Source organism: Typopeltis vanoorti, chromosome 18, assembly GCF_054136105.1.
Source record: "Typopeltis vanoorti isolate ZY-2024b chromosome 18, IOZ_Tvanoo_1.0, whole genome shotgun sequence".
In the NCBI taxonomy this organism is placed as follows: Eukaryota; Metazoa; Arthropoda; class Arachnida; order Uropygi; family Thelyphonidae; genus Typopeltis; species Typopeltis vanoorti.
The window spans coordinates 48,764,651-48,785,030 of NC_143566.1; the positions used below are offsets into that span (position 1 = coordinate 48,764,651).

At 36.6% G+C, this 20,380-nt stretch overlaps 1 protein-coding gene across 1 annotated transcript in view; it reads right to left on the reverse strand.

The window, feature by feature from the left end:
* Afg3l2 (AFG3 like matrix AAA peptidase subunit 2) overlaps positions 1-20,380 on the reverse strand; it is a 221,620-nt gene that overhangs the window by 134,509 nt on the left and 66,731 nt on the right. Inside the window, exon 7 of the mRNA XM_090408577.1 lies at positions 7,359-7,535. Coding sequence (XP_090264703.1) covers positions 7,359-7,535 — 177 coding nt within the window. The remainder of the gene's footprint in view (positions 1-7,358; positions 7,536-20,380) is intronic.

Here is a 20,380-nt window from a genome sequence, read left to right on the forward strand (position 1 = left end):
ATTATCATCATCAAATTCCTGACATGTACCCTCAAGTGGTGTACAGGATATGATATTACTACATGAAAAATTTACATCATTATTAACTTCCTATCTACAATTTTCCTCCAAATCAGTTTATTACTTGTCAAGACTCCAATATTATCATTATCTGATCTTATATTTCTATCGTCTAAGGCACATTGTACCGTATCAATCCAACTATATCTTGGTCTTCCTCTGGGTAGTTTTCCTACCATCCTGGCAGAGAACACTTGTTTTGCTAATCTTTCCGCGCTCATTCTGTTAAAGTGACCATACCACCTGAGATTAGCTCTGCTAATCTCAGGTGGTATGGTCGGCACTCCTGGATTCCGACAATATCAAATTCTTTCCTAATATCCTCGTTTTTAATATGATATTGCCACTGATGCCATCTGTTCATGCCTCTAATCTTTCTCAGGACTCTCATATCTGCAGTCTCTAGTCTTTAGTCAATTATAATGTACTTTAACTCAGATCCATAAGTTAAAACTGGTTTGAACAGTGTCTTGTATACAGCTAATTTAGTGTTTCCGACTAATTTCTCTCTTATTCCATATGAATTTATTAAATTGACTTCCTACCATACCCCTTTGTGATTCTGCTGTCTATTTCCATATTTATTTTACCATCTTAATTTACCTCACTAAAAATCGTGCCTAAGTAGCTGAAATGTTTTACTTGTTCTATAGGTTCTCCATTCAAAACACAGTTGACATTATCAACGTTTCTGTCTATTTTCATTGTCTTTTTAATGCTGACCTTCACACCATATCTATTACAACAGTTATTCAATTTAGTCAGGAAATCTTGCAAACTAGTAGCGGATTTATTCAGAAGTATAACATTGTCCGCATAAAGAAAAGAGCTGATATTAACATCTCCAATTCTGATATCATGTTTAATACCACTTTCCGCCATAATGTGATCCATATAGATAATGAATAACACAGGGGATAATGTACATCCTTGTCTCACACCAGATTTAAAATTAAACCATCTTCCTGTACATCCTTCAATTCTAACTGCCGACTTACAACTCAAATAAAGACTAAGTATTGCTTGATATAATGCCTCGTTGACACCATATAACTGTAGCGCATTGAATAGCTTCTCTCTTAGCACGATGTCATATGCCTTTTCCAGATCGACAAAACTTAAATACAGATCTTTGTGATATTCCCATATTTTCTCGACTATTTGTCGTTAAGTGAAGATCTGATCCTGACAGCCTCTATTTGGCCTGAATCCAGCTTGTTCTTCACCAAGCTTTTCTTCCACAATTCTTCTCAACCGTTTCTCTAGTATACTTGCAAAGATCTTGCCAGGAACACTCAGTAGGGAAATAGCTCTGTAATTCTCACATTCAGTTTTATTTCCCTTTTTATATATGGATACTATTAGAGCTCAACTCCAATCATCGGGAATTCGTCCCTCTGTCAAGGCTTTCTGAACTATGAAGTGCAGCCACTGTAAGACTTTTATACCATCATCATTTCTTTTCGAATATCATCTACTCCTGCTGCCTTTCCACATTTCAAGCCTTTAATGGCGTTTTCTACTTTAAGTATGGATATGTATTACTAACTGTATGCCTGTTGAGTGTTTTTTTACCACTGTGCTATCACTGCTTGTTTCATTTAGCAATTTTTCAAAGAAATTACTTTATACTTCAAGCAAATCTTTTTCTTCTGTTTTCATATCACCTTTATTCAATACCAGTTATTCAATTTAGTCAGGAAATCTTGCAAACTAGTAGCGGATTTATTCAGAAGTATAACTTGTCCGCAAAAAGAAAAGAGCTGACATTAACATCTCCAATTCTGATATCATGTTTAATACCACTTTCCGCCATAATGTGATCCATATAGATAATGAATCATCTCTAACTCATTTTACAGCCCCCTTTCCTTCATTTCTAAGGTTCTGCAACAACCTCCAGAATATCTTATCACCTTCTTGATATTTATTTTCTATGTTCTTGCCAAATTCGTCCCATGACATTTGTTTTGCTAGTTTTACACAATGTTTCGCTTTCTTACATTTGTCTCTGTATTCTCTAAGAGCAAAAGCTGACTTATTAGCCAGGAAGTTTTGATATGATTTCTTCTTTTCCTTCACTGCCTCTTTAACTTCCTGCATCCAATATGGAGTCCTGATTTTTCTAACCTTGCAGACAACCTCACCACATGCCTCTCTGGCTGAATCAATCAGGGCTTTCTTCAAAGCTTGCCATTAAATCTCCAAAGTTTGGTTCCTGTTGTCAAACTCTTTCATTTTTTCTTTGATAATTTTTGTGTATGTTAGTCTACAGTTCACATCTGAGAGCTGCTCAACTTTTATTTGCTTTAAAACTTTTTTACATATTATTCTTTTCAATATGAAATTCAATTTTATCCTGCTCAAGACTAAATAGTGATTGCTTCCAATTTCAAATCCTCTGTATGCTCTGGTGTCTCCTGCACCAGGGAGAAAACATCACTATCAACAATAACATAGTCAATGAGACTTTTCTTATTCCTAGCCTCTTCTCGCCATGTGAATTTGTGCATATTTTTATGTTGGAACATGGTCTTAGTAATAACCAGTCCATATCCTCAGCAGAAATCCAACAGGTATTTGCCATTATTATTAGCTTTGCTCTTTTCTCCAAATTTTCCCAAAATATTTTTGTATGTCTGACAATCATTTCCTACTCTGCTATTCAGATCCCCAACAAGGACCAACTTTTCCTTTTTCATTGTGTCAGTTGCTTTTTCTACAGCATCAAAAAATTCCTCCACTTCTACCTTAGTAGAACCTTCTGTGGGACTATAGGCACAAATAAGTCTCATTGTCCAGTTCTCCATTCCCATATTTGCCCACATCACTCTACTTGAGACTGCCTGCCATTCAAGAAGATTAGCCTCGTATTTTGTGTTGAATACTATGGCTACTCCTTCTTTTCCTTGATTGCCATTGTCTGAATATAACATTTTGTATTTATCGCTCAGAAAGATCTCACCAGTTTTTGCCTTTTTTGTTTCAGTGAACCCTATTATGTCAATCTGGTTCTTATCTAATTCCTCAGCTAGCTCCATTTCTTTGCCATTCAGGCTTCTTATGTTGATAGTACCGATCTTTTACTCTGGTGATGTGGAGTTGGGGTGTGTTTTCAGATTTGTTCCAGTAATTGACTTTTCGCTGTTCACCCTGGTTCCCTGGTGAAAACAACAAGGGCCTTGTTTAACCGGGTGATGCCCCAGCCGGCATGAAATTTTGTTATGTTGCACCATCATTTTTTATTTTGTATTTTTTTTAATTTTTATTTCATCATCATCAAATTCCTGCCATGTACCCTCAAGGGGTATACAGGATATGATAGTACTACATGAAAAAAATTACATCATTATTAATTTCCTATCTACAAGTTTCCTCCAAATCAGTCTGTTACTTGTCAAGACTCCAACATTATCAGATCTTATATTTCTATCGTCTAAAGCATTTCGTACCGTACCAATCCACCTATATCTTGGTCTTCCTCTGGGTCGTTTTGCTGCCAACCTGGCAGAGCACACTTGTTTTGCTAATCTTTCCTCACCCATTCTGTTTAAGTGACCATACACCTGAGATTAGGTCTGCTAATGCATTCCTGGATGCTGACAATGTCAAGTTCTTTCCTAATATGATCATTTTTAATATGATATTGCCATTGATGCCATCTGTTCACACCTCTAATCTTTCTCAGGACTCTCATATATGTGGTCTCTAGTCTTTGGTCAAATGTTTTACTTCTGACCCAGCTCTCAGATCGATAAGTTCAAACTGGTTTGAACACTGTCTAATTTAGTGTTCCGACTAATTTCTCTCTCATTCCATATGAATTTATTCAATTGACTTCCCACCATACCAGCTTTGCTGATTCTGTTGTCTATTTCTATATTTAATTTACCATCGTCAGTAAAAATCGTGCCTAAATAGCTCAAATGTTTTACTTGTTCCACAGGTTCTCCATTCACAACACAGTTGACATTTTCAATGATTCTGCCTATTTTCATAGTCTTTGTCTTTTTATTGCTGACCTTCATACCATATCTATTACAACAGTTATTCAATTTAGTCAGAGAATCTTGCAGACTTGCAGCGGATTTATTTAGAAGTATAACATCATCCGCATAAAGCAAAGAGCTGATATTAACATCTCCAATTTTCATATCAGGTTTAATACCACTTTCCTTCATAATGTGATCCATATAGATAATGAATAACAGAGGGGATAATGTACATCCTTGTCTTACACCAGATTTAATATTAAACCATCTTCCTGTACTTCCTTCAATTCTAACTGCTGACTTACAACTCAAATAAAGACTAAATATTGCTTGATATAATGCTCCATTGACACCATATAACTGCAGCATATTGAATAGCTTCTCTCTTGGCACGTTGTCATATGTCTTTTCCAAATTGACAAAACTTAAATACAGATCTTTATTATATTCCCATGCTTTCTCGACTATTTGTCGTAAAGTGAAGATCTGATCCTGACAGCCTCTATTTGGCCTGAATCCAGCTTGTTCTTCACCAAGCTTTTCTTCTACAATTCTTCTCAACCGTTTCTCAAGTATACTTGCATAGATCTTGCCAGGAACACTCAGTAGGGAAATACCTCTGTAATTCTCACATGCAGTTTTATTTCCCTTTTTTATATATGGGTACTATGAGAGCTCTACTCCAATCATCGGGAATTCGTCCCTCTGTCCAGGCTTTCTGAACTATGCAGTGCAGCCACTGTAAGACTCTTATACCACCATACTTCAGCATTTCTGGTCAAATATCATCTACTCCTGCTGCCTTTCCACATTTCAAACCTTTGATGGCTTTTTCTACTTGAAGTATGGATATGTATTCCTGACTGCATGCCTGGTCAGTGTTTTTTACCACTGTGCTGTCATCATTGCTTGTTTCATTTAGCAGTTTTTCAAAGTAATTACTCCATACTTCAAGGATATCTTTTTCTCCCGTTTTCATGTCACCTGTATAATCTCTAACTCCTTTTACAGCACTCTTTCCTCCATTTCTAAGCAACAACCTCCAGAATATCTTACCACCTTCTTGATATTTATTTTCTATGTTCTTGCCAAAGTCCTCCCATGACTTTTGTTTGGCTAGTTTTACACAGTGTTTAGCATTCTTGCATTTGTCTCTATATTCTCTAAGAGCACAAGTTGACTTATTTGACCAGAACTTTTGATATGCTTTCTTCTTTTCCTTCACTGCTTCTTTAACTTCCTGTGTCCACCAGGGAGTTCTGATTTTTTATCCTTACAGACAACCTCACCACATGCCTCTATGGCAGAATCAATCAATGTTTTCTTCAGAGTTTGCCACTGAATCTCCAAGGTTTTATTCCTGTTCTCAAACTCTTTCATTTTTTCTTCAATAATCTTTGTGTATTTTAGTCTACAGTTCACATCTGACAGCTGCTCAACTTTTATTCGCTTTAAAACTTTCTTACATGTTATTCTTTTCAATATGAAATTCAATTTTATCCTGCTCAAGACTAAATAGTGATCGCTTCCAATTTCAAATTCTCTGTACACTCTGGTGTCCTGCACCAGGGACAAAACATCGCTATCAACAATAACATAGTCAATGACACTTTTCTTATTCCTAGCCTCTTCTCTCCATGTGAATTTGTGCACATTTTTATGTTGGAGCATGGTGTTAGTAATAACCAGTCCATGTCCTGAGCAGAAATCCAACAGATATTTGCCATTATTATTAGCTTTGCTCTTTTCTCCAAATTTTCCCAAAATATTTTGTATGTCTCACAATCATTTCCTACTTTGCTATTTAGATCCCCAACAAGGACCAACTTTTCATTGTTCATTGTGTCAGTTGCTTTCTCTAAAGCCTCAAAAAATTCCCCTACTTCTACCTTAGTAGAACCTTCTGTGGGACCATAGGCACAAATAAGTCTCATTGTCCAGTTCCCCATTCTCATATTTGCCCACATTACTCTACTTGAGACTGACTGCCATTCAAGAAGATTAGCCTCGTATTTTGTGTTGAATACTATGGCTACTCCTTCTTTTCCTTGATTGTCATTGCCTGAATATAACATTTTGTATTTATTGCTCAGAAATATCTCACCAGTTTTGGTCTTTTTTGTTTGTCACCCCTATTATATCGATCTGGTACTTATCTAATTCCTTAGCTAGCTCCATTTCTTTGCCATTCAGGCTTCTTATGTTGATAGTACCGATCTTTAACTCTGGTGGTGTCGAGTTGGGGTTTGTTTTCAGATTTGTTCCAGTAGCTGACTTCTCGCTGTTCGCCCTGGTTCCCTGGCAAAAACAACGGGGAGCCTTGTTAAACTGGCCGACGCCCCAGCCAGAATGAAATTTTGTCATGTTGTACCATCATATTTTATTTTGGTTTAACCAATAAGAATACAATTTGGTCAGCTAAATCCCAAATTGCCAGCCCATCCTCGTTCGTTCAGTATCCAAGTAGATACCCAACAGGGTGCACCATGAGAAGGTAAGGATTGGACATTAGGTCAGAAGCCCTGGTCGGTTCTCCGCATTCCTTTAAAGGCTATGTGGAGGTCTCCTCTCAGTTATACAGCTTTGACCCTTAAGCACCCCTTTCTTTCTTATTTATAAATTTAATATGTAAATGTAAATTGAATTCATCTATTATAGCTCTCTCTTCGGAAATTTTGTGTAGCATACTTACTTCAATATATGAACTTATGATTGTTCTTGTATATGGTAGGCAAAGTATAATGAATAAACATCAAAATAGAATTTACTGTATCTGCTCTTGTTATAAAAGATTATAAGTTATAAAAACTATAAAGTTCATAATTTAGAGAAGTTAACTACATTTTTTAATTTCATTCCTCATATGATAATAAAAGTAAGCTTTATCACACTTTTTACACAATTAATTCTTCAAAAACCTATAAATCTGACCTCATTTAGAATGACTGTCACTTAATGCAGGCCTGGTTGGTTGAGTGAATGGCAATATCTACTCTCCACGGATATAAGTTTGAATCTTACAGTGGATGAATATTTGTTAAAGTCTTTAGGTGATAGATGATTGTCATTACCTGATTGAAACCATTATCCTGCCTAGTCTCCAAAACCAGATTATCTAACCATTAGCATCCTACATTTAGTTAGTTAGAGCACTAAAATGTATGACATATTTACAACCTTATGAGGGTGTATTCACATAAAAAATAAATTATAAATTCCAATTTTTAAGTTAACATATTATATTTCTGCACATTTGACACATGCTCTAATAATTGTCACAAGTATGAAATTTCAAATAAAACTTACTTAAACTTAACTTCAATATCACTAGGATTAATCAGCTTTGCAGTTGTTTCACCCACACCAAAAATTCCACCACCTCTGCGTCCACCACTACTACTCATAAAACCTGCAGACCGCTTGAATGTCCAGAACAAAAATCCCATCAGAAGAAGTGTAGGAAAGTAGCCAACAATGCTAGAGCTAAAAATAAAATAAGTTAAGGAGTGAACAGTTTGTTTCATTATATATCTGAACTCCAAAATATATATCCAAATATTGAGCATAAATGATATACATTGGTTACACAAAGACATTAGAAGATAAAATGAGATTAGCTGGGTATATGCATATCTTCTTCCTGTGTCCTTATGAATGGTGAGAATGTGCAAGATTTTTCTAGATCAGGGATGCACAAACTTGTTAAGGACAAGGGCCGCATAGTTCCACTGTTACTTATGGGAGGGCTGTCAAAAAAAAACCTTGAAAGTTATCTACCATATATTGTTTATATTATTTATGCCTATCATAATTGTTACAAAATAGGTAATAAAAAGTAAGTGAATTTAATTTGATGTGTGACATTGCATTGATTTGACAATTGTTTTGATATCTGGTTTGAGTTTTGTAGTAGCCAACCGCAAAATTGATTCTAAATTTTCATCAGTCAAGCGGTTCGTATTTTTCGATTTCTTAATATTCATGACTGAAAAAGTTTGTTCACAAATATATGTTGAGCCAAAGAGGCTTGCACATTTTAATGCTTTATCTAGCAACCATTTATAATTGTTTTTATCGACACAACGATAGAAGTTTAATAAACTGCCTTTGTTAAATTTATTTTGCAGGCTCTCATAGTTTTGAATGTCGATGAGTTCAAGCTGTGCTGATTCGGGTACATTTTCGGGCAAAATGGCAAAAGGATTGCTAAATAAATCTAGCAACGGTTTAAACTTTTTTAAAATCAGAAAACCAATCCTTGAAGGCTGATATCAAGTTATCAATCTTTTCAACATACACAGTTTTGAAGTTGACATTGAACTTTTCAGAAACTATCTTATAATTAGGAAAATGGATGTAATTTCCTGACTTCAGTTGGATTTAAAATAGATTTAACTTGCACTGAAAAGACAAAATGTGGCCATAAACTTGAGTAACCAATTGATCTTTGCCCTGAAGTCGCGTATTTAACGTATTTAAATGATTAGTAATGTCAACCAGAAAGGCTAAGTCACATAACCAATCCGGATTTTTTATGTCAGGGATGTATTTGTTTTTTTCAGTCTTGAAGATTTCAATTTCATTAATTAAATTTAGGAACCGCTCCAATATTTGTCCACGACTTAGCCACCTCACTTCTGTGTAAAAAATTAAGTCACCATATTCACTTTCAATGTCTTCAAGAAACTTTTTAAATTGTCGGTGATTTTATAAAATTAATCGTTGAAACCATAACTTTCATGACATGTTCAAATCCAAGTTTCTTAGGGCACAAGCTCTCCTGGTGGATTATACAGCGGAATTGTATCAACTCATTGTCGTGCCTTCCCAAATGCTGTTTCAATAATGTTACCAATTCAGAATTAGCTCCTATCATGGAATGAGCTCTGTCACTCGTGATACCTGATAATTTTGAGAGATCGAAATCAATTTTGGAACACTGTTCCAAAAGCCCAGTGAACATGTCATTACCTTTCGTTTGATCTGACAATGAACTCATTCCAATCAGCTCCTCACTTACCTCAAACTCTTGCGTTATTCCATGTGCAAATATTAACAACTGGGCTGTGGAAGTAATGTCAGTTGATTCATCAATAGCTAATGAAAAATAGGCAAATTTCTTTGAATAAGATGTTAATTGGTCCTTTACATTTTCCGACATTGCAGTAATTCTTCTTTGCACAGTCATCCTGTTTAACTGAATTTTCTCAACATTTTTGGCTGATTCAGAACAAATTTATTTAGCAGCTATCTCAAGGCAATCTTTAACGAAATCTCTGTCAGTAAATGGTCGGCATCTTTTTTTGCTATAAGGCAAGATATTTCAAAATTTATTTCTGTTGGGATTTCTGAATCTTGAATAGGTTTTGTAAACATCACTTGCTGACCTGTCAATTCTCGTTTCAAAAATGAAATCTTTTGTTTATGTAGTTCTCTGGTAGATTTGAAAATGTAGATTGCAGACTTTCATAGAGTCTCCTTATATTGTATTCTTTAGGTATGGCTACAGCACTTTTGCAAATCAAGCACATGATATTATTAAATGACTGCACAAAACCATATTTTACGGTCTCCAGCTATCCTGAAACTGCCATTTTTCATCCTGTAGTTTGCGTTTCCTACTTGGCCTTGCTTTATCCATTGTAGAATTTATTTTTTAATATTTCCTAGGGACGATAATTAATTGTAGCAATGCACCTACGAAAACAAAATACTCATATGACAAATAGACGATTATAAAATTTGTTAACATTATTACTAACCGATTATCATAAGTAGACAGACAATCGTGACGTCACAGCTACTTTGCTTTGCGCATATACCATTTTTAAAAATTACCTATCGTGTAACTTGTTAAAGTTAAAATAATACACGGTGAGGTGGGCCACCAGCAAATCAGCAGAGGGCGCAGCACACGGGCCACGGTATGTGCATCCCTATTCTAGATTATGATATGCAAAATGAAGCTGTCACTGATATGAGATAAGAGTACAGATACTCTGAAAAAAGACCACAGAATTTGTTAATCCTTGTTCTTCAAATTAATAGTTAACATCATCAGAGAATTATTTACAACAATATGGTAAGAAATATTGATTTAGTGCAGAAAGTGGGAAGAAATGGTCAGAGTAAACAACATATGAATATATTTTAATGTAATTAGACAACATACCTACACATTCTTATGTGTGTACACACATCTTACACATATTTACATACACACACATCTTACATACATAAATTATGTGTGAACACACACACACACACACACAATAATGTGTAGGTATGTTGCTCAATTACATCAAAATATATTCATACATTGTTTACTCTGATCATTTCTTCCCACTTTCTGCACTAAATCACTATTTCTTACCATATTGTTGTAAATAATTCTCTGATGATGTTGACTATTCATTTGAAAAGGATTAACAAATTCTGTGGTCTTTGTCTCCAAACTACCTGTACTCTTATCCCATAGCAGGTGATCAAAATTAAAGTATCCATGTTCAAGGCCTTGTGGAGTGCCAGCCAGTGATCCAAATACCGCAAAACTTTGCAGGAATACATTATGCGTCATGCCGATATGATATTTGAGAGAGAGAAAAAAAAAGTAGTTCAAAAATTCACCACCAAGAGGTAAATACCAAATGCATGGAATTTGCATATCATGCAACTTGACAAGTGATAGGGTGTTTGAAAAGATGGATATGGGATTTTTGCAAAGCTCCAACGGGCTTTGCTCGTGAAGCTGTACTACCTGAACAACTGCAATGATGTTGCTGCACTCCATAAATTTTGTTGCCTGAACAAATGTCGACGAAGTCCATTATTTCCATGTGTTCTGATATGAAGGATTAGTCATTTTTGAAGAAATGGGATCATTGAGACCTTGCAGAGGTTGCAAACCAATCAGTAGAAACTTCATTCAAAACAAGTGAATGAAGTTGCTACTGCATTGTAGAGCAGGCCATGAATAACAATATTGGTTCCTGCAGTGCATGTGCTATATCAAGACACATGGATATACTTATACAACTATCTGGAAAATTCTACAGACGATTCTGAATTTCTACTCATTCAAGATAACCCTCACAGGAATTGCACCAGGAAGACTTTGAAAGTTGATTGACTTTAACATTCCTTGCTTGAGTAGAGTTGGATGCTGTGTGGCTGTGGATGATTTTGTGGGTAGATAAGGCTCACTTTCACCTGAACGAAGCTGTGAATATCCACAATTGCCAGGTATATGGACTATGCAAAACCCACATGCAATCCAACAAATTTCTTTGCATTCACCCAAAGTTACTGTCTGGTGTAGATTTACAGCTTCATTGGACCATTCTTCTTTGAAGGCATTCACTTGGGTGCTGCAACATGATAATTTTGTTGTTCCACAGCTACACCAGCTTCTGTGCATGGATTCAGTCATTTTCATGTAAGATGGGGCCTCTCCACACATTAATCAATCCATATAGGATGTTCTTCGAGAACTTTCACAGAAGCCAGAGTGAAGCCATGTGTTTCCCACTGCATGGCCACCTCGTTCACCTGATCTGACCCCCTGTGACTTCTGGCTCTGGGGATTTCTGAAATACAGGGTTTATCAGGACTATCCAGATAACTTGCAGTGCTGAAAGACAGCATAATGCAGTACAGGAACATGTTATGAACATGCTGCGTTAGTCCTGACCAGCTATGTTTTGCCACTGAACATACTGTGCAAAGGATGCAGTCTGTAGTATACTGGGAAGGGCAGCACATTGAACCCTTTCTTTTAAAAATGAAGGCAGCACATTGAACAGTACAGCCTGTGGATGATTAATGATAGAAGTGAATCAAAATGTGTTATTTATGTTTGCTTTTTTCCTTACACAGAGAAAAATTACTACATTTACATTTGGAACACTATACAGTACCCCTGGTGGTGAATTTTGAAACTACCCCTCTCCCCAGACATCACTTCAGTATGATGTATTCCTGCAAAGTTTTGCAGCAAATGGATCATTGGGTGGGTCTCCACAACAAGGCCTTAAATTCTGGTACTTTGATCATACTGTATTATTCATAGGACAAAAGTGATATAAAAAAACCAGAATCAAATGTGATTTATTGTATTGTAACAAGATGATCACTTCAGATAAATCTCCAGATTTATCTGAAGTGATCATCTTGTTACAATGATGCAGGGATACTGTTTAGCATTTCTAACATCATTCAAACCCATGTACAGCAGTCATGCATTATACAGGACACTGTTATAATGCAAGGAAGCTCCATAAATAGGAGAGTGGTCTGAAAAGTTCTTGGCCTCGACCATAGATAGCAACACTATCGGCAAGATTTTTTCTTTCTAAGTTGGTACACCTATCATAAGCATCCATGTGAAACTACAAGTCATTATATCAAGTAGTTTGTTTTATACAGCTGTCTGAAGCAAAAATGTTGTCTGTATCCCTTGAAATAGATAAAATTGAGTATCATGTGGTTATAAAATTCTTTGTAAAAGAAGGTTTAACGCCAAACAAAATTCATTCGAAATTCATAAAAGTTTATGGGCACTCTTCTCCTTCGTTTTCGACAATTAAGAAATGGGCTGCCGAGTTTAAACGTGGCCGTACCAGTCTTGAAGGTGATCCACGTGAAGGACGTCCAAAACGTATAACAACACCAGAAATCATTGATCAAGTGCACGATATGGTATTGGATTACTGGCGAGTCAAAGTGCGTTAAATTGCTGAGACTATAGGCATTTCAAAAGAACATGTAGGATATATTTTGCATGAAGAATTGAAAATGAAAAAGCTTTGCACAAGATGGGTGCCGTGCTTGCTCACAGCAGATCAAAAACACACTTGCATGAAAATCTCTGAACAGTGCTCAGAGCATTTTAACAAGAATAAAACGGATTTTGTGCATCGATTTATTACTATGGATGAAACTTGGATTCACCATTACACACCAGAATTTAAACAGCAATCAAAACAGTGGACAGACGTCAGTTGTTCAGTGCCAAAGAAGACAAAGTCGGTTCCATCAGCAGGAAAGGTCATGGCATTGGTGTTTTGACATGTTAAAGACATTTTGTTTATTAATTATCTTGAAAAGGGTAAAATAATAACCGGAGAATATTATTCCAATCTTTTAACCGGACTAGACGGAAAAATTCGTGAGAAAAGAACTGGTTTGCAGAAGAAAAAAAATCATCTTTCATCAGGACAATGCACCTGCCCACAAAGGTGTTTTGGCAATTGAAAAATTAAGAGATCTGCACTATGAATTGTTGGAACATCCACTATATTCCACAGATTTGGCTCCCTCTGACTTCTATCTTTTTCCAAAACCAAAACTCTTCTTCGCTCGTTTTTCTTCGAATCAAGAGGTGATTGTTGCAGATGTAGAAGGGTATTTTGCAGATCTTACCGAAAATCACTACAGGGATGGGATAATGGTGCTGGAGCATCGCTGGAATAAATGTATTAGTTTGAAGGGAGATTATGTTGAAAAATAAAAATAATTTAGAAATTATAAATTCGTTTTTTCATTGTTAGGCCAAGAACTTTTCAGACGATCACCCTTGTATTCAACCAAAGTCTCATAATGGCAATGCTATTTTTAATTTGATAGTGTGAAGTACAGGAGATGCAAATATTCAACTTTACTGATATGACATATATGTATTAGATTGGACAGTGGCCTCATTTCTGCAGTTAATGACTACTACCAACTACTACTCAGAGTACAGTTCATTATGAATTCAGTTAAAATTAAAGAGTCCCTGCTCTTAAATGATTAGGCAAAAAACACAAGTCTGAATGGATAATGCAGAGGGGCCAACCAAACTCTTTCATCTATAAGAGAAAATCGTATATACCCAATATACAAAATCTACAAGAGTTGGGGACCTCATGAGTGTAGAAGAGCCCAATGATCATTGGTTATAAACAAAGTAGTTTATAACCAATTTGGTGGTTCTAGTTCTTGGTTTTTTTAGATAAAATCTGCAAGATTAAAGATTGAGAGCTCCAGTGGTGAAGGGAAGGATACCCAACAAAGCACTTACACTGATTAAAAAATAATAGTAATAATAAAAAAAAACAAAAAACGAATGCACAAAAAGAAGACATGAAAACCAGACTGCATTTATAATGTAGATTATTTTGTAAAGAAGGCAGCTGGTTCTTGAAAGTTTATTTTTCACTTGGTTAGACTATAATCAATTTAGTTTAATCCTTTATCCAAGTGTGAGCAAACAAAGTTTGCACCTGAAAATATCTTCAGGACTGGAGTAAGGTATATTATAGTCTAACCAAGTGAAAAATAAATTTTCAACATCTTTCTCTAAATCCAGAGTAATTTAATAAAAAGGTGACATATCTTTTGGCAACTCCTATAGGTAAAGATGACCTTGCCATTGCTTCTGCCTGGTATCTCCACTTCTGGGCCTGGCTCCCACTGAAGAGACCTCAATAAAGGTTGAAACTAGTCTGGATAGTGGCCCTTCCCTTAATGCATAACATTATACATATCTGCAAGGAGATGTGTTTTGCATTATGGGAGATACTGAGATAGGAGTGATGTTAGCTTGGTCCACCTTTGCTACGAGTTGCCTGGTGTTGTACTACCTTACCCCAGTCCTAAAGATATTTTCAGGTGCAAACTTTGTTTGCTCACACTTGGATACAGGATTAAACTAAATTTATTAAAGGCAGCTGGTTCCACTTGCATGACAATGTTCAAGTGCTCATGGTTAGAAAGATTTAAGCCAGGAGGGGGGAAAAAAAGCTGTAACCTACTGCATCCATTATATGTATTTACCAAGTGAGTTTTGTAACTCCTCCTCAAAGTAGTACCACTGAAAAGTCACAATTTTGATAATGGGATGCCATTCAAAGAGCTATGATGAGAATTTCTAAACATATACCAAAAAAGGAGTTTCATAAATCATTGCAGATGCTTTATGACTGTTGTTTTCAGTGTTTCAGCTCCTAGAAGGATGAATGAAACTTAACAAATTTAAAAATACATGCCATCATTTATTTTTTTTATTGTACCAGGTTTGTTTTCTAAACATCATACTGTGTAAACAATTCTTTAAGCACGTCTTCTCTCCAGGTTGTAGAGTATTTCCAAATAAGGTATTGTTCAAGTTTAGGAGAACAAACAGCACAGCAAAGAATATTCGCTCCTACCAATCATCTCTCGAGTAGGGTAAAGAGAAATATGTTGCAATATACAGTAACATGTTGAAAATAAATCATTTAATTTCAAGTCTCACAAATTATTATTATTACCTAACACCTCCAGGAGTCCAAGGACTCATTGAGGGAGGGCACCTGCTCTACAACTCTGTCTCCACCAACTAACTGCAACTACACCAAAGCCATCTACCGCCGACCACCACCATTAGTATTTCCACAGACACTCACAAATCCATTTCCAAGGCAGGATTTGAATCCACAGCCTTTTGGCTGGAGAGTAGGTACTCTAATCACTTGGCCAGCTAGCCTGGCTGGCCGAGTGGTTAGCATATCCGCTATGGTAGTTCAAATATGGTAGATATTTACCAGATATGGTAGTTCAAATGATAAGTGCTCACTTCACCAATAGTATACACTGTATACCATGTAACATAGCACACAGTGCTACCACTACACTGAATGAAGAGATACAGGTGCATGAGGACAATTAACTCAGAAAAAAAATAAAAGGAAAATTATCCCTTATACCTGAAAATAATTATCCCTTTTCAGTTATCTTCAAACTTATTAAAAGAAAGTCGTTGAAAGTTTATTTTCCACTTGGTTAGAGTATAATAAATTTAGTTTAATCCTTTATCCAAGTGTGAGCAAACAAAGTTTGCGCCTGAAAGTATCTTCAGGACTGGGTTAAGGTGGTACACACCAGGGCAACTCGTTGCAAAGGTGGAGCAAGCTACCAACACTCCTATCCTTATCTCCTATAATGCAAAACACATCTCCTTGCGGATATGTCTATTGTTATGCATTAAGGGAAGGGCCACTACCCAGACCGGTTTCGACCTTTATTGAGGTCTCTTCAGTGGGAGCCAGGCCCAAGTCGAGATATCAGGCAGAAGCATTTGCAGGTCATCTCCACCTATAGGAATTGCCAATTGGTGTGCCACCCTTTTTTAATAAATTACTCTGGATTTAGAGAAAGATGTTGAAAGTTTATTTTCCACTTGGTTAGAGTATAATAAATTTAGTTTAATCCTTTATCCAAGTGTGAGCAAACAAAGTTTGCGCCTGAAAGTATCTTCAGGACTGGGTTAAGGTGGTACACACCAGGGCAACTCGTTGCAAAGGTGGAGCAAGCTACCAACACTCCTATCCTTATCTCCTATAATGCAAAACACATCTCCTTGCGGATATGTCTATTGTTATGCATTAAGGGAAGGGCCACTACCCAGACCGGTTTCGACCTTTATTGAGGTCTCTTCAGTGGGAGCCAGGCCCAAGTCGAGATATCAGGCAGAAGCATTTGCAGGTCATCTCCACCTATAGGAATTGCCAATTGGTGTGCCACCCTTTTTTAATAAATTACTCTGGATTTAGAGAAAGATGTTGAAAGTTTATTTTCCACTTGGTTAGAGTATAATAAATTTAGTTTAATCCTTTATCCAAGTGTGAGCAAACAAAGTTTGCACCTGAAAATATCTTCAGGACTGGAGTAAGGTATATTATAGTCTAACCAAGTGAAAAATAAATTTTCAACATCTTTCTCTAAATCCAGAGTAATTTAATAAAAAGGTGACATATCTTTTGGCAACTCCTATAGGTAAAGATGACCTTGCCATTGCTTCTGCCTGGTATCTCCACTTCTGGGCCTGGCTCCCACTGAAGAGACCTCAATAAAGGTTGAAACTAGTCTGGATAGTGGCCCTTCCCTTAATGCATAACATTATACATATCTGCAAGGAGATGTGTTTTGCATTATGGGAGATACTGAGATAGGAGTGATGTTAGCTTGGTCCACCTTTGCTACGAGTTGCCTGGTGTTGTACTACCTTACCCCAGTCCTAAAGATATTTTCAGGTGCAAACTTTGTTTGCTCACACTTGGATACAGGATTAAACTAAATTTATTAAAGGCAGCTGGTTCCACTTGCATGACAATGTTCAAGTGCTCATGGTTAGAAAGATTTAAGCCAGGAGGGGGGAAAAAAAGCTGTAACCTACTGCATCCATTATATGTATTTACCAAGTGAGTTTTGTAACTCCTCCTCAAAGTAGTACCACTGAAAAGTCACAATTTTGATAATGGGATGCCATTCAAAGAGCTATGATGAGAATTTCTAAACATATACCAAAAAAGGAGTTTCATAAATCATTGCAGATGCTTTATGACTGTTGTTTTCAGTGTTTCAGCTCCTAGAAGGATGAATGAAACTTAACAAATTTAAAAATACATGCCATCATTTATTTTTTTTATTGTACCAGGTTTGTTTTCTAAACATCATACTGTGTAAACAATTCTTTAAGCACGTCTTCTCTCCAGGTTGTAGAGTATTTCCAAATAAGGTATTGTTCAAGTTTAGGAGAACAAACAGCACAGCAAAGAATATTCGCTCCTACCAATCATCTCTCGAGTAGGGTAAAGAGAAATATGTTGCAATATACAGTAACATGTTGAAAATAAATCATTTAATTTCAAGTCTCACAAATTATTATTATTACCTAACACCTCCAGGAGTCCAAGGACTCATTGAGGGAGGGCACCTGCTCTACAACTCTGTCTCCACCAACTAACTGCAACTACACCAAAGCCATCTACCGCCGACCACCACCATTAGTATTTCCACAGACACTCACAAATCCATTTCCAAGGCAGGATTTGAATCCACAGCCTTTTGGCTGGAGAGTAGGTACTCTAATCACTTGGCCAGCTAGCCTGGCTGGCCGAGTGGTTAGCATATCCGCTATGGTAGTTCAAATATGGTAGATATTTACCAGATATGGTAGTTCAAATGATAAGTGCTCACTTCACCAATAGTATACACTGTATACCATGTAACATAGCACACAGTGCTACCACTACACTGAATGAAGAGATACAGGTGCATGAGGACAATTAACTCAGAAAAAAAATAAAAGGAAAATTATCCCTTATACCTGAAAATAATTATCCCTTTTCAGTTATCTTCAAACTTATTAAAAGAAAGTCGTTGAAAGTTTATTTTCCACTTGGTTAGAGTATAATAAATTTAGTTTAATCCTTTATCCAAGTGTGAGCAAACAAAGTTTGCGCCTGAAAGTATCTTCAGGACTGGGTTAAGGTGGTACACACCAGGGCAACTCGTTGCAAAGGTGGAGCAAGCTACCAACACTCCTATCCTTATCTCCTATAATGCAAAACACATCTCCTTGCGGATATGTCTATTGTTATGCATTAAGGGAAGGGCCACTACCCAGACCGGTTTCGACCTTTATTGAGGTCTCTTCAGTGGGAGCCAGGCCCAAGTCGAGATATCAGGCAGAAGCATTTGCAGGTCATCTCCACCTATAGGAATTGCCAATTGGTGTGCCACCCTTTTTTAATAAATTACTCTGGATTTAGAGAAAGATGTTGAAAGTTTATTTTCCACTTGGTTAGAGTATAATAAATTTAGTTTAATCCTTTATCCAAGTGTGAGCAAACAAAGTTTGCGCCTGAAAGTATCTTCAGGACTGGGTTAAGGTGGTACACACCTTAACCCAGTCCTGAAGATACTTTCAGGCGCAAACTTTGTTTGCTCACACTTGGATAAAGGATTAAACTAAATTTATTATACTCCAACCAAGTGGAAAATAAACTTTCAACATCTTTCTCTAAATCCAGAGTAATTTATTAAAAAAGGGTGGCACACCAATTGGCAATTCCTATAGGTGGAGATGACCTTAACCCAGTCCTGAAGATACTTTCAGGCGCAAACTTTGTTTGCTCACACTTGGATAAAGGATTAAACTAAATTTATTATACTCCAACCAAGTGGAAAATAAACTTTCAACATCTTTCTCTAAATCCAGAGTAATTTATTAAAAAAGGGTGGCACACCAATTGGCAATTCCTATAGGTGGAGATGACCTGCAAATGCTTCTGCCTGATATCTCGACTTGGGCCTGGCTCCCACTGAAGAGACCTCAATAAAGGTCGAAACCGGTCTGGGTAGTGGCCTTTCCCTTAATGCATAACAATAGACATATCCGCAAGGAGATGTGTTTTGCATTATAGGAGATAAGGATAGGAGTGTTGGTAGCTTGCTCCACCTTTGCAACGAGTTGCCCTGGTGTGTACCACCTTAACCCAGTCCTGAAGATACTTTCAGGCGCAAACTTTGTTTGCTCACACTTGGATAAAGGATTAAACTAAATTTATTATACTCTAACCAAGTGGAAAATAAACTTTCAACATCTTTCTCTAAATCCAGAGTAATTTATTAAAAAAGGGTGGCACACCAATTGGCAATTCCTATAGGTGGAGATGACCTGCAAATGCTTCTGCCTGATATCTCGACTTGGGCCTGGCTCCCACTGAAGAGACCTCAATAAAGGTCGAAACCGGTCTGGGTAGTGGCCCTTCCCTTAATGCATAACAATAGACATATCCGCAAGGAGATGTGTTTTGCATTATAGGAGATAAGGATAGGAGTGTTGGTAGCTTGCTCCACCTTTGCAACGAGTTGCCCTGGTGTGTACCACCTTAACCCAGTCCTGAAGATACTTTCAGGCGCAAACTTTGTTTGCTCACACTTGGATAAAGGATTAAACTAAATTTATTATAAAAGAAAGTCATTTAAATAAGTGAAATGTGAGCAGACATTTCATGGAAACTTGTTATACTTGTTCCAATATTTTGGAACAAATATAGCAAGAAATAATAACTTACTGACTGCAGATCATAGTATTGGAACCAGATATGGTAGTTCAAATAACTACTATTGACTATTAAATTATTTAAGGAATTTACAACGTATACTGGAATATTAATGGGAACATACCACTATGACACGTGTGCAAGCACCACAAAAAACAAATGAAGGAAGAGAGAAAACTACTGTTGTTCCTAGAGTCCTAAAGGTGGTCCCTAGCAGGCTATATTGGGTTGTCTTGGCTGTTTGGCTGAAGTTCTCAAGATGCAAGCATCCCAAATTTGGAGCAGTTTCATACACCCAAATTTGTTGAGGTTTGGAAAGTTTTTTTAGAGCTGAGGCTGATTTCATGAACAATCTTTCATATTTAAATCTTTTTATCTTTTTTCTTTTAATTTTATTTAAAAATATTTTAATTTTTATCTTGCTCCTACAGAACATATTTTCACACGACATCATGGCCA